Here is a 15,008-nt window from a genome sequence, read left to right as displayed (position 1 = left end):
TTTAAAAATACTGAGATTGAATCTTTTGTCTTTAAGGAACTATGTACCCCAAAATTAGAAACCATGATAATTGTGGGATCAAGGATCCAAGTAAAATAGGAATTTTTGGATTATGTTTTATGCTGAACAAAGTATTTGATGACCCAGATCTAAACTTATTTTCTAAAATGATTAGGTAATTTTCAAAACATTGAACAAGCAAACCTCAAGTTTTACTCCACTTGAAGCGTAACATGAAACATTAGCCAGTGTTCTTTCTAATTTTGTGTGTGTATGTGTTTGATGCTTTATGTCTACATCGAACAGAAATTCCAGTGTAGACGTTGGCATAAGTAGCCATGAAAAAATGCGATCTGTACAGAAGATGTTTAAGTGCCACCCCGATGAGGTGATGTCCATCAGGACCACCGACAGAGAGTACTTCCTCATCGGCAGCGACAGGTGAGTCGTCAGGTAACAGTGTTGCCCGGGTGCCAAACACCAAGCAAGGTGAGTCATCAGATAACAGTGTCGCCCAGGTGCCAAACACCAAGCAAGCAAACAAAACCATTTTAAAGCAGTGAACAATGGACATGCTTAGAACAGAACCCCTCCCACACCCTTCCACACCATCTTGGCAGTCTTCAGTATTGCACTATTGGTTAAAATCCCTTGAAAAGTCACGGTGTTCATTTCCTAGGGCTGCCATAACCAGGCACACACATGGGGATGGGGTGGGGGGGGAGTGGGGGAGGGGAGGAGATGCTCAGAACAACGGAAGAGTCTATTTTCACTATTCTGGAGGCTGAGTCGTAAATCACAGTGCCTCGGGCCATGCTCACTCTGAAGTCCCCAGGGAAGACCTGTTCCAGGCCTCCTGGTACTTCCATGGCTCATGGCATCCTCCCTGTGTGCACGTCTCGGTGTTCAGTTTCCCCTTTTTATTATGGCACCAGGCATACTGCCTTACTTCAGTATGACCTCATCTTAACTAATTACATCTGCAACAGCCCTACCCGATTTCCAAATAAATAAGGTCATATTCTGAGGTCCCGGGGATTGGAACTTCGATATATGAATTTGGGGGGCACACATAATTCAACCCATAACAGTCACCATCACCCCAGATGCGTCCCCTGTAAAAGAAGCCACTACACAGACATCTGTACGAGCTACATGTGTTAGGGTGGGGGGCTGTGCTCGTCCCTGAAGGAGTCCTCAGTTTTAAGAAGGTGCCGTGTGTGTTCTTCGTGGATGATTATCTGCTTGATAGGGAGGCCAAGGTTGGAGGAGGAAGCCATGCAGAGGGGGCAGCGAATGCTAAAGCCAAAGTGGGAAGAGCCTTGATCTGTTTCAGATCCACCCAGAGGCAAAAAGCTTTCTTCTACATTGTCATAAGCATCAACAGAAAAGAAAATGGGATTTATAGGAACTTTTCAAGCACATTCTTCACAAACACACACATTGTATCAAGGGAGGCACACCTGGCTGGCTACACAAAAAATGGTGCCGACAGGTACCGGGCTCGCTTAGAACACAAAAGGAATCAGTGTCAAAGCAACAGCTCCGAACCCTGTGATTACTACTGTCATTTTCCCCTTTCCCTCCCATTTCTCTGAGCTTTCCTCGCAGAGGCGGCACGAGGGTTAATTCTAGTGTGTGAGTGTGGAGGAGGTAAGGAGCCAGGGGGTCATTCAAGCTACTTAGAAAAAAATCCTTATTTCCCCAGTACCTGCTCCCACTGCCTGTTCCAACCTTCACAAAAGAATCCTCCTTCAGTTCAAAAGGAGCGAAGGCGCGATTGTTGCCACATGCCAGCTGCAAATTTATTCCTATCAACAGGGAGAAGATTAAAGACTGGGTCTCGTTCATGTCATCATTCTGCCGGGATATGAAAGCAGCACGCCCGAATGCAGAGGTGAGTCTCCATCACTCACAAAATGACAGGGCACCTGAGCACAGCCCCCCTTTCACCAGGAAACAATGGGAGCTTTTCTCCCCCTCCTCCTTGGCAACTGGCATTAATACAAGGAATAAATAAGTGAGAAAATGTACATCCTTGTTATTTTTATGATTAACAACCGGGGGGAAATTCTTTTGTGTTTTGCACTAAAATAGAGGCACTTCAGATTTCCATTACTGAGGTAGGAGGAGTGAAAATTAACTGTGACATTTTTTAATAGTAGCCGAAACAACAGTATTTTCCCTCATTGTTATTCCAGGTACATAACAGCTACCTTCGGAATGACTAAGTCTAGGGTGGTTTCTATACAATGCTTTTCCTTTCCCTTGCATTTTCAATATGATGTCTCTCTAATGTAAGGGCTAGTGACTTGAAGATTTTTGTTGACTTCCTAAGAATCTTTCGTAATTTGCACAAGTCCTTTTGGAGGGCAGACCTTTATTCATGAAATATTGGCCTCCAGGTATTGTTTTAACATGTTTTCTAGGTTGTTTTTTGCTTCCAACAAAAGCTGAAGCCAAGGCAGAAGGGAAAACATGGTGTTTCTACAAATTGACTCAAATTATTAGAACGAAGAGGTGGGGAGGGGGTGCAGAGAGCCATAGGGTTGAAAAGATAGGTTGAGGGAAGTTTGGGGAGTGTCTGGCGGCCGTGCTGAGAGTCCTTGAGGATTTGGAAACAGGAGGAAGACAAGATCACCCCATGTCTTAGTGAGAGAACGCTGGCCAGTGGAATAAATGTTAGTGGTGAAAGACCAGAGGCAGGGAGCCCAGGGACGAAGCTATTGCCTCATTCCAGACAAGAGGTCCATCGTGCCCTGATTCCAGTATCCTTTTTCATAAGCAGGAGACACTCTCATTGGCTGCAAAAAGGCCCTCTTCAGACCCCAGCCCTCTCCTCGGGTATTCCAGCACATCGGAGGCCGTCGGCTCCACCACATCAAGAAATACTCTTCCAGACATGGTAACCGGACTTGCCTCCCCTCTCTCAGGATGCCCTGCCTGGGAGTCCTCTGATGCTTCAAGGGTCTCTCCAATGGATTTGACCCCTTCCTAACCCACCATAAGAACGATTCTTATCCCCAGTATTTAACCTATATGTAGTCTGTTGGCTATACTATAGATGAGCCTTACTGCTTGCCCGCCTACCTCTAAATGGATTCATTCATTTTGGATGCTCCTCAATATACATCTGGGTATACTGGAAGAATACCACCCCCCACCTCCCACTTTCACCTCCCCTAGCTAAACCAAAGGCTGGTTAGTAACCTCTTCCTTCCTTTCACACATAGGGCACAGATTATCTCTGCAAAAAATTGCCAAAACACCACTTGATTTCCTGCCATATCATCTGTGCTCCTCAAGGCAAAATCAGAATTTTTATTTACTTCATTTGCCTAAATCAGCCTTGCTTGTGTGTGTGTGTGTGTGTGTGTGTGTGTGTGTGTGTGTGATTTCATCTTAATTTCTAAGAAATTTAGTTGAAGAAAAAATACATCTGTCCCCTGGAAGTGATTTGTAATTGTCCTCTCAGCTCTCTCGCATTTGTGATCTTCCCAGCTTTAGATATTATTAAAAAAATGGGTTAAGTGTTTTCTTCTTCTGCCACAAATACTATTTTGTCCCTTAGAGATGTAACCATGGACTTCCCCTTCTCCCTGGGTACCAGACACGTCTTACTATGGCATAGCCTTCTGTTTTTATCTAGTTGGAAGCTCTCCAACTATTTTAAAAGCTTTTTGTGGCTTATCAAGCTCACCAAACCAAAACCTCACTTGGTGTTTGTAGGGAAGGTGACAGGAAACAGGGTTGGGGAGAATAACCGTTTTCAGTAAATGCCTCTTGCCTTCCACTCATGCTACCCCTTCTCCCCAAAGATAATGTTATTGGCCATCTCGCCTTTTCACACTATGTATTCAATCCAGTGGTTTTTATCAGTTCCAGCTAAGAATACCATCTGCATTGCTGGGATTTATTGTTGTTTTTGCTATTGTTGTTGTTGAAATTAAATTAGATCCCTTCTTCATCCCCAGATCAGCATGATCTGGCTCCATGAGCTTGGAGCTGGATAAATGGACACAACTTCAATGCATCTATGTTTTTTAAATCACTTCCCTTCAAGGACTGCCTGGAGAACATCCCAGGTCTTTTTAAAAACCCCTGCTCTAAGGCATTGTTCTTGGAAGAATTGAATTGTACCAGCTATTTCCCTGCCATGCAAAGCAGCTACTTGTATCTTGTATGTATTGGGGAGGGAAGGCAGTGATTGGTTGAACCTAGATCACCCTGAAGCCTGTAAATCATACTGTCACATGAACCAGCACCACCACATTGCATTGCTATGAAAACAATAGGAGTATGTGAACAGAACACAAGAGAGAAATATTGAGCAGGAAGAGGAAATTTGCAATGTTTTAACTCTGAACTAATAATTACCTTCTCAGATACCTTGAATGAAAACTAGAAAAAAGATGGGGGTGGGGGACTTTGGCAGAGCTTAGTGACTTAGGATGCCACCCACTGAGAGAATTACTTGTTTTGAGTTACAGATCCCAATGGTAGAGAAAAGCCTGAAAGATGAGCTCGTATGTTCACGTTGTCAGGGGTGACCCAGACTCAAGAGGCATCTCCAGGTTGTGTAGGATTCTGGATGTAACCTTGGAAGACCCTCTGATCTTCTCAATCCAATTCATTTTTATGGTTTTCCCAGGAAGCATGTGGTTTAATTCTGTTCTCTGGCAAAGAAAAAGCAAAGCATTCATTCTGTCTTCATCTCTTTTTTTCAGCATTTAATGGAAAAAAGTCCTCCAGGACTCAGACAAGCTCATCTACTACATGATTTCTTGACAGAGACTACTCAGGATACGGAAGAAGAGAGTCACTATATTAGTCCTCGAAGTATTCTTTTAGAGGTAACCCTTTCCATTTATTAATTGTTTATCCCTTCTACAAATATTTGCCCGAGCCCCTGCACTGTTCCTGAGGCACTAGGCTGGTTAAGTAAAAACACTGAATCAGTTAATCAGACACGGGTGATGTGCTCAATGTTCCTATTCAACCAGTTGAATAGGAACCAACCATGATACAAGATGAAAGAGCTCCATGCTGAAGAAAGATGTTTATAAAATGCCCAGAGTGCACAAGGGGTGGGAGGCAAGGAGACTGACTTCCAGACAGAAGACGAGGGAACATTTCAGGGAGATGGGGAGACTTTCTTCATTCTGGGAAGAAACAATACTATGAACACAGGTCCTTGGGTGATAAATGGTTTGGTGTGTATCAACCAGTCTATTGATCTACTAGAAGCCCCTACTGAGTGCCTTCTGTGTGTTAGTCACAGTGCTCTACTAGCATGGAACTTATATCACTCTGCCCTCAGAGCTCACAGCCCTACTAGTTATCACATGACAATGCTACCCAAGAGGCATGGTCAATGAGCTCTGGAACCAATAGAAAAAGCAGAGTTTTTCTCTCCCCCGGAGTCAGGGAAGGCTTCAGAGACAATAAGCCACTTGATAGGTACACAGTAAATAGTTCAGTTGGCTGTAACTTAGAGTGAGTGAATGGCACAGTAGGGAATATGACAGAAAAAAATGAGCCAGACCAGGATGGGGCGTTGACTTCATTCTGCAGTCAGCACAGAGGCTGTGGTGGCCTCTGAGATGGGCAGGGGCAGAACCTAAATTATCTTCTAGTACTATTGACCCAGAGGTATAGTTGAGGTAGATGATGGGCAGGCACTTGGGTTGCTTCGCTATCTTGGCTATTGTAAATAATGCTATAATGAACACAGGGGTGTATTTATTCTTTTGAATTAGTGTTTTGGGTTTCTTTGGATATATACCAAGAAGTGGAAGCTAAAAGTCCATTTAAAAAAAATTAAGTGCAAAACTGTGCAGTAGAAGTTCAAAGGGAAAGATTGGCAGTGGCTGAGGTGGTCAGGCGGGGCCATGGGACCTCAGCCAGGTCTGAACACACTTGATTAGGCAGCAGAGAAAATGGGTATTCCTGGTAAAGGAAACAGCATGAAAACGGGCACTAGAAGGGCATTGGTAGATATGTAGTGGGAAGACTGGCTTGACTGGCATGAACTCTTCCAATTATGGGTTGATGCTTCATTTTTTAGGTAGGCAATAGAAAGCCCGTAGGGTTTTGAGCAACCACTACCCCAAATGACTGCCTTAGTTCTGAGGGGTTTGTTGAGAAGCTCTCAAGGGTCTGTAAAATCCTTTATGGACTTTTGAAGCAACTTGGGTCACCTGTGATTATAGTAGCCTGAGGCCAGCTCTGTATCAGAGTCTTTGACCCAGCCAGGTGACATGATTTCACAGTGTCACTGGTTGGGGGAAAGAATTCATGTCATAAAGTGCCTGCCAATGAAACAGAAAAATCAATAACAATTCAGTCCAATAAAACACTTGCGACAGGGGCATGGGGGACCCAGGAGAAGAAAATGGACTCTGAGTCTGCCAGAGCTTTACTGGATCAGTCCCTCAGAACGAGCACCGCTGTGCACCCAATGGTGGATGCATATCCAAGTTTAGGGCCTAGAGCAGCCGTGGGCAAACTACGGCCCGCGGGCCAGATCCGGCCCGTTTGAAATGAATAAAACTAAAAAAAAAAAAAAGACTGTACCCTTTTATGTAATGATGTTTACTTTGAATTTATATTAGTTCACACAAACACTCCATCCATGCTTTTGTTCCAGCCCTCCGGTCCAGTTTAAGAACCCATTGTGGCCCTCGAGTCAAAAAGTTTGCCCACCCCTGGCCTAGAGCCATCATGGACACTTGACTTATTGGTAGACTTGCATCCTTACATTTATTCCTCTTGTCTATAGTTGGATAATATTATTGCTGCCAATGAATCTGATGAACCCACTGAACTTGATAGTCCAGACCAGGTCTCTGAGAGACTTGAGCATCATTACATGTCAATGAAATCCTGGTAAGTAAAACTACCATATTTTAAAAATTGGCTTGGGCTAATGTATGGTTACAGAAAATCACCATTGAAATGTTAATACAAAAGCATTACCAGAGACCAAATTCAACACGTTCCGTGAACCTCAAAACAAGATAAAGTGAGAATTGGCTTCTCTCCCCAGAGAAAACCATTAATGACATCCTTGGGACTTTTTTTCTGTTTCCTGAGGAAGTGATTTTCTAGTTTGCATTTGCATCTCTCACACTCTCACTTCTGTCTCCCAACCTTCTCAAGGTGGAGGGTTATTTTAACTCCATATCCACTTTTAGATGGAGAGTTGGTTGGATTTGATTCTGTGGCTGCGATGTTGATGGTTGGACGTACTTCAACATCTTGTTAACGTTCACATTGCTGTTAGGTGCATAAATGTGAAAGTTGTCAATAGATATGCTGAAAAAGGGTTTGTGTTCGCTTCTTATACTCTAGTTTGTTCAAAGAGACAACCGATGAGTCTGCTCGTAGCGAAGAGGAATCCCAGGCCCTTCCAGAGACCCAGAACAGGGAGCTTCGCCTGCAAGAACAAGGTTCCAGGAGTGACTCTTGCCTTCCACCTGCCACAACAGAGGCCCAGACCATGAATGGCAAAAAGGGGTCGACCTCACTAACTGTTGTGCAATTGTCCATATTAATCAAGTAAAGTTCTAATTTCTCAAACTTTGTGGGCCCTTAGAGCAAGGCAGCCTTCCTTTTTTACTCAGAATTCAACTTTTAAAGAAATTCCTAAAAAATCTCAAAGTCAGCCAAGAATCTGACCTGCTTCCCCTTGTCACTGATGTGGTGGCCAAGCACAGTGTGCAAAAGGGCTAGAAGCTGAGCTCCCTGGGTGGTGGGTGGCATTTTAAAATATTTTGTAAAGATTCTTCATTGGCTAGCCTCTCAGGCCCTGGATCACACTGATCTGGGGGGCATATCACCCAGCTTTTACTGTTAAAATTTTGGTCATGCAAATCTTAAGAGGCCTGGTTCTATACTACTAGTAGGAGGAGAAGGAAAGGGACATTTAGATGTAGTAATGCCAAGGGCATTTGATGAGATTATTCTCAATTTTAAATCTTTCAGTGTCTTCTTCATTCCCAGTGGAGAAGTGTGCAAAGTGACCTGATATGGACAATTATATAATCAATTTAGTCCATTTTTTCTCCCTTCCCATGGTCTCCCATCCACCACCACATCCCAAGAGGGGTGGGGAGGGCATCTGTGGGTACTTTTCAGTAACTTAAATTCATATTCTTCTCTAAATATGTTGGATGATCTTTAGCTGGAAAAGGCCATCTCCTATGTAGGAGGCCAGAGTGTACCCAGAAAGTACCGTTCAAAGCCAAAGACAGTTGCCTGATTTGACTTTTACAAATGTTTTCTCTCATAGTAACATTCCTGAAGAAAGCCACTTGGAGAAACTGAATGTGTTCCTTTCTCCTCTCGACGTCACCAATTATTTGGGTCTCACAGAAGCTTCAGGACTGATATGGTGGGTCGGAGATTGGAGGGTTATTGATTATAAACTCGGTTGGGAGATTTGAAGGCAACACTCATACTTTGAAACACTGTAGGTGGCAAAACTGCCTGGAGAGCTCGGACTGTTCTTTTGCTGTTGTAGCAGGTCTTTGATTGATGCCAAAATAAGGGAATCGTTGTGTGGGAGGGTCAGCGGGAGATGGGTGGGTTTAGGAGGACCTAAAAATCCAGGAAGGAGCAAATTTCTGACGTTTTTCAAGGTGAGGAAAAGTGGAGTGGAATACATACATCTAAGGATATTATCCCGATGCATGAGCAATGAGTATTTGTGAATGAACGAAGTTAGTTTAGCCGACAAGAATCTAAGGTCTAAAAGGAAGACATATCAGACTTCCAGACACCAGCTGAAAACCTGCTGGTCGGGGACAGACACAAAAGACCCTGTGACAGAGAGTTTTCTTGAAGTAATTACAGTTCATTTGATTCTAATTCTCTTAAAGACTTTGTAATTCATTCTGATGGAAGATTACATTTCTACAAGGGAAGAAAGTCCTTCAGTGTAAATAAAACATTTCACACCAATTGCCTTACAGGTTCTATAAGGAGGCAGGAACCACAGCCTTGCCTTTTCCCACATCGCCCACAATCTGAGGCTCAATAAATACCTGATTACAACTGTGGCCCTCTCTGTGCCTGGGATTTCTCATGCATTAACCCATTAACAGTATTTGTTCATTAGATGTTCGTAGTGTAATCATTATGTGCTTGCTTTCAGTGAATACGTACTTACTAAGCACCTTTTGTTTTCTTGGAGTTATGGGGATATACACAATTTTTTAAAAGGTGTTAGTGCCATACTTCTGGTGACAAAGACAGCCGCATAAACAATATAAAACGCATTTATTTAAATATACAATAAGTGAGTGCTCACACAGTGCAATAGAAGCCCAGGGGTAGGAGAGGAGCGATTAATTAGAGTAAGGGAAGTGGAATATAAGAGGGCATTGTAGAGGCTTTGGGGGAAGGGTAAGGCTCCCACAGTGGGGAAAGAGGAAAGAATATTTCAGACAGAAAAAGGATTCAATTACTTTGGATGTGGTATAACATAGCTAACGAAACTAGTGGTAGTAATGATGGGATAGATTAGAGTGAGGGACCCCATCTGTGTCCCCATCCGTGTCCTGCCAGTGAGTGTGGTCTCATGCTTGTGTTCGACGCTGTATTCCCCTTGCAGTGTGGCTGCGTGGAAGGGACCCCCACGCCTGGGATGCTTATTTTTTCACGGAGACCACCTTTTGGCCGTGAATGACCTAAAGCCCCACAGTCTGGAAGAGGCCTCCTTGTTTCTCAGCCGGTCCATCCAGAAGGAGGTGAGTCCTGCTGACCAGCCCTGCCCAGGGCAAGTCAGTGCCAGAAGGAACAAGATCAAGGTCTTAGATTGAGTCTGAACTGTATCTGAACACAAATGAGACTCTTCAATCCTCAGCCACCATGTGTAAGTAAGAGAATAAGGAGTGTAAATAACACTTCCTATAATACGTGTAAATAACAGAAAGTTATAATAGGGCCCTTTCATGTGAGGTAATTTGGGAGAGAGCACTGGACTAGGAGACTGAATTGCTGGTCAGGACCTCAGACACATGATGTGGCATAAAGAACTTGCATTGGAACCAAACCGGCTCAAGGTTTGCACCCTGTGCCCTTTAATCATTTTTTTGGGGCCTCACTTTTCTCTAATGTAGTGATAATATTAGTTATTGGTGAATGAAATGAGAAAATATATCTAACGTGCTTACAACAGTGAGTGGTACCTATGAAGTGCGCAGCCATGGTTCTGCCTGTTAGTACCGTTTCCATGTTGTTCATGCCTTCCCTTGTCCGTTTTTATGTCTGACGAGCCACATGACCTTGGGAAACACTTCCTTCTCTGGGCATCAGTTTCTCCTCTCCAACGTGGGAGAGCTGTTTTCAACTGTGCTTCTTGGCCCCTGAAAACGACAGGAGAGGAGGGGTAGGGGACGGTATGGAGCTTCAGCCAGAGCAATCTACATTTACCAGTTATCTTTTTTATACGTTGGACTTTCCTGTTAGCTCTCCTTGAAGAAACCATTACTTATTTATTATTTATTTATTTTTTTTGCAAACCACTGTACAGGATGATCTCTCGAATTTCCTCCAGCTCTGAGAGTTTATGGTTCTGTGGGTCATGTCACATGTAACCTTGTTGGTTAGACAGATTGTATCACTTCTATTATCTAAATGGGAAACCAGTAAGATTGTGTGAGTTGTCTAAGACACATAACTAGTTAGTGGAGAGCAAGGACTCATTTGTTCATTCATTCGTTCATCCATTCACTCACTGGCTATTTATTGAACATGTACTGTATGCTGGCTGTTGGTCCTCGAGCTTCAAAAGAGGCCTCAGCCTGACCTTAGGGAGCTCACAGATTAGTGATAAATCAGGCATTTTATGTGCTAGCTATGATCCAGTGTGTGCCTTGAGATGACCAGAGAGCCATGCAGTGTAAAGGGAGAATGGAGTCAATCTATCTGCGGGAGGCCAGAAAGGTGTCTCAGAGAAGGAGGTGTTGGGCTTGGGTTTCGAAGACTTGGGTAGGCGTTTGTGTGGTGGAAAAAAAAAAGGTAGCTTTCAGGGGCCCAGTCCAACAATCGGGTACCAATATTTCCTCTGCCAGACACCCACGCTGGGGCTTAGGGTTCAATGGAATCTTCTGAACCTTTTGAAAAGTTACCAAACAATGCTCTGACCCATCAGCTTCAAAGCCAAGAGAAGGAGTTTGGCCTGGGGGCAGGTCCAAGGAAAGAATGTTTGCCTGGGTGCCACTGACTGCAGTTATCAAGGCTGCCTTTCTGGATTGTGGAGTCCTCTGCCTGGGAGGGGACAGCAGCATTCCTCCTGTGCTCCATCTGCCTGACCCCTTTTTCTGGGGGGACAACCAGATGCTTCTGAGAAATCTGGGGTGCTCACCAGCATGATTATCCGGATGACCAAAAAACAAACAAACAAACAAAAAAAAAACAAACCCTTCCTTCCCCACCCTTACCATTCCTGGCCAAGTTCTCTATGTGAAAATGGCTATCCAGTCCTTTTTAAAAATTCAAAGTTCTGGCCGCTGGAAGGAAAAAGAAAGTTGGAAGAGGGGAGATGTGGAGGCAAAGGCAGGGCAGCCAAGGGCCACTATTGTTTTAAGCACCTGAACGAAGCAGATCGCCCCTCCTTCCTTGAGCGGACTCATGTGGGAGGATGGGGTGGAGCTGGATAAAGCCAGTGAGAGGAGAAAATGTGAGATTTTCAATGGAAGGGGAGGAGATGCTAGTTTTGCAGGAGACACATCAAACTTCAATTTTCTCCCCGTTCTGTCAGGGGCTTGTTCTGGCTGGTGGTGTCATTTCTGGTCTTTAGCATCCAGAGGCTTTTTAACTCTTGGTACAAATGGGCCCATCGGGCACCATTGATGCCATTTAGGATCTGCCTTAAAGGCTCCAGACCTTGGATGCCAGACAATAAAACTCCACCTTCCACCTGGACATACAAGTCCTCCTGCCCTCCTCTGACTGTAGTTCGTCACAGGACTTTTTCCTCAAAACCTGCTTCGAAGGGTGCGAATCAGGACATGCTAAGAACAAACAGTCCTGAGGACAATCTTCAGTCATTTAATTATTTTCTGTCTTTTGTTTTAGAAAGTGAAACTCACTATAGGCCGGATCCCAAATTCCGAGAAATTCCACGCTATAGACTGTACATGCTCCTTCAAATACCAAGACGTCGTACCTTCTGAATTGGAAAAGTCTGAACTAGATAGGGCACTGAAGAGGAGCCCAGCCATTAGAAAGGGCCATCAGAAGAGAACTGGGGAGTAACATGTGGGACCCACCCAAGGGGTGGGGATAGGACCCGGACTCCGTACTGGACTCTGCCACTTATCGCTGTGTGAGGAAAGGCAAGTCAGCACACCTCTCTGAATTCCCACAGCTGCCTCTGCACAATGGGACTGACTACACCCTCGCTGGCAACTGCGTCAGGGGCGTGAAGTGGGCCAAGTGGGATAAAGACTACGGGACATAGTGAAAATAGGAGGCCTTCTCTCAGACTTCGTTCCAAACAGCACAGACAGAGATTGGGTAATTCCCTCACTGAGAATGTGCTGTGCGCTCTGAGGTCACAGTCCACATAATCCCTTCTTTGTTAGGGAACGTGCTGTTGGAAATACTCATTCCGGGAAGGCAAGATTCCTGAGAGAGATGTGATATCATTCAGCCTTCCCAACACTTCCTGCTACACATCATGCCTGTGGTCCAGAACGCTGGGACAAACTGCAACACACACGAAAGAAAGAGAGAGAGAGAGAGAGAGAGAGAGAGAGAGAGAGAGAGAGAGAGAGAGAGAGAGAAAGAAAGAAGAAAAATAAACAGAATGCTGAGATAGAGTGGCCTCTAGAATTCAATAATTATCTTTTTTAAAGACCCAGTAACTATGTTAGAAGTTAAAGCAGTTTTAGGTCATATCCAGCAAAGACCTACTTGCTCTCTAAATAAGAGAACCACTTAGCACTTCTAAGTTTGGAAGGTCTTAACTAATGGATGCATTAACTAATTGATCCCGGACGGGCAAAAGAACCCAATCTTTTTTCATACGTAGGAAAACAAAGGCAGAGAGCCAAAGGACTAACCCAGCCTGGGGATGGTAGAGCAACAGGGGGCTTCAGAAAAGACAGGGTGGGCAAAAAGTAGGTTTACAGTGGTTTGTATAGAAAACAGTACAATAATTAATAAATAATAAGACAAGCATAAACTCAGTTGGGAGTTTGGCATACTCCTACTATAAACCTACGTTGCCCACCCTATATGTTTTACCAGCTGTGATTTTGCATGGGAAGAAATCAAGGCCTCGAACATTTAATGATCTACTGCCTTTGTGGCTCCCCGTTTCACACCTGCTAGTGGCAGAACCAAGAATCTAAAACCAGCTCTGAGAAGCAGGTGTCCTGATCCCCACTTTGTATTTAGATTTAGGTTGGAAAAGACCTTCAGCACATAGAAGAGACATTCAAATACAGTTCATTTTCTGTTAATGAAATCTTTACCTAATGACCAAGGATTTGGCAGGATCTCAGAGCCATTCATTCTCAGTATCAACTCGGGCTAGATGGTTCTGGAAAACGAAAGGTTTAAGTGAACTTTGCACTCACAGGTCGAACTCTGGAGCTGGCCTGCCTAAGTTGGCAGCCACTAGCCACATGTGGCCTTTTACATTTAAAATTAGGTAAAAGTTAAAATTTAGTTTCTCGGTTGCACTAGCCACCTTTGGAATGTGCAGTAGCCCTATGTGGCAGGTGGCTACAGCATTACCCAACAAAGAATACGTCCATCCTCATGGAAAGTTCCAGAAAACAAGGCTGCTCCTCAGTGTTCAACTTCCAAGAGGGGAACAGGTCACATTTGCCTCATTCAAAAGCATTATTCTATTTTGATAATGTTTCCAAATAAAATATTCACATCAATGATTTTGGTAGCATTTTTTTTTGACATGGTCAAATCTGATTAACTTAAAACCAAGCTGTGGGCCTTTTAAATATAAGCCTTGCCCTAGCCGGTTTAGCTCAGCGGATAGAGCGTTGGCCTGCGGACTGAAGGGTCCCAGGTTCGATTATGGTCAAGGGCACATGTCCAGGTGGCAGGCTCGATCCCAGTGTGGGGTGTGCAGGAAGCAGCCTAACAATGATTCTCTCATCATTGATGTTGCTATCTCTCTTTCCTTCTCCCTTCCTCTCTGAAATCAATAAAAATATTTAAATAATAATAATAATAAATACAAGCCGTTTTCCCAACAATTAATGGATTTCTCGGGAGAGTCAGTATTGACTTATGAGCTGTTATGAGGATGCAGAAGAAATATAAGGTCTAAAACTCTTTAACAAGAGCCTATGACATATGGGGAAGAAAAAAATGAGCATGCCAAGGTCTCGTTTATCTGCTGTCATCTGAGAAGGCACCATTCTGTACGCTTGATTTTTAAACTATGTTCATTGTAATCCTTCTGAAATGTGTCAACATGTTCTTGCCTTCCTTCTCAGGGTCAAGGCGATGGGCATGATTTCACCACACTCTTAAGTATTCCGTATGGAGGACTGTTTCCCCTTCCACCAATGATCTCATACTGCTTCTGTTTATGCTGCAGGCCGGGAAAGCAGATGATACGGCTTGTTCTAGCCACACGTACACTATGAGTGTGGGTATAAGAGGATTCTTGAGTAAAGCTCATTCATTTCTGGTACAGGGTTTCTGTGACATTGATTTGGGTGCACAGTTATCTTGATGGTGGTGGTGGTGGTACAGTCGTTTATTTGTATGCCTCTTGGTTCTCAAGAGTGTTCTGGATAGGTGAGACGACTAGAAAAATGATTGGGAGCCAAGTAACGCTACTATATAAAAAAAACTAGAAAATTAACTACCATAGTGTGTAATGATAGAGGACTTTAGAGAGGAGAGAGATCGTGGTGCTCATCATGACAAAGTCAGGGAGCACACACCACTGAATCCTACTACAGCCTTGCACAACCAGGGCTATCACTACACCCATTCTTTTGGATGGGGAAGCTCGAGCC

General features: G+C 44.0%; 1 protein-coding gene across 1 annotated transcript; it reads left to right on the top strand.

The window, feature by feature from the left end:
- Positions 1-306: 306 nt before the first annotated feature.
- Positions 307-13,904, top strand: PLEKHS1 (pleckstrin homology domain containing S1). The gene is made up of 9 exons (XM_036335928.1): positions 307-441; positions 1,822-1,897; positions 2,789-2,905; positions 4,728-4,853; positions 6,782-6,888; positions 7,354-7,560; positions 8,294-8,395; positions 9,617-9,752; positions 12,085-13,904. The coding sequence occupies exons 1-9, from the start codon at positions 347-349 to the stop codon at positions 12,262-12,264; spliced, it is 1,146 nt and encodes a 381-aa protein (XP_036191821.1). The 5' UTR covers positions 307-346; the 3' UTR covers positions 12,265-13,904.
- Positions 13,905-15,008: the final 1,104 nt, after the last annotated feature.

Source organism: Myotis myotis, unplaced genomic scaffold, assembly GCF_014108235.1.
Source record: "Myotis myotis isolate mMyoMyo1 unplaced genomic scaffold, mMyoMyo1.p scaffold_m19_p_15, whole genome shotgun sequence".
In the NCBI taxonomy this organism is placed as follows: Eukaryota; Metazoa; Chordata; class Mammalia; order Chiroptera; family Vespertilionidae; genus Myotis; species Myotis myotis.
This window is presented reverse-complemented; position numbering and strand designations above follow the sequence as displayed.

What these genes read in the sequence shown, in the direction of transcription:
- PLEKHS1 (XM_036335928.1), top strand. Translation starts at nt 347, where the DNA reads ATGCGATCTGTACAGAAGATGTTTAAGTGCCACCCCGATGAGGTGATG. An exon ending in TACATGTCAATGAAATCCTG is followed by an intron (nt 6,889 to 7,353) that starts GTAAGTAAAACT and finishes CTTATACTCTAG; the next exon opens with TTTGTTCAAAGAGACAACCG. An exon ending in CAATTGTCCATATTAATCAA is followed by an intron (nt 7,561 to 8,293) that starts GTAAAGTTCTAA and finishes TTTCTCTCATAG; the next exon opens with TAACATTCCTGAAGAAAGCC.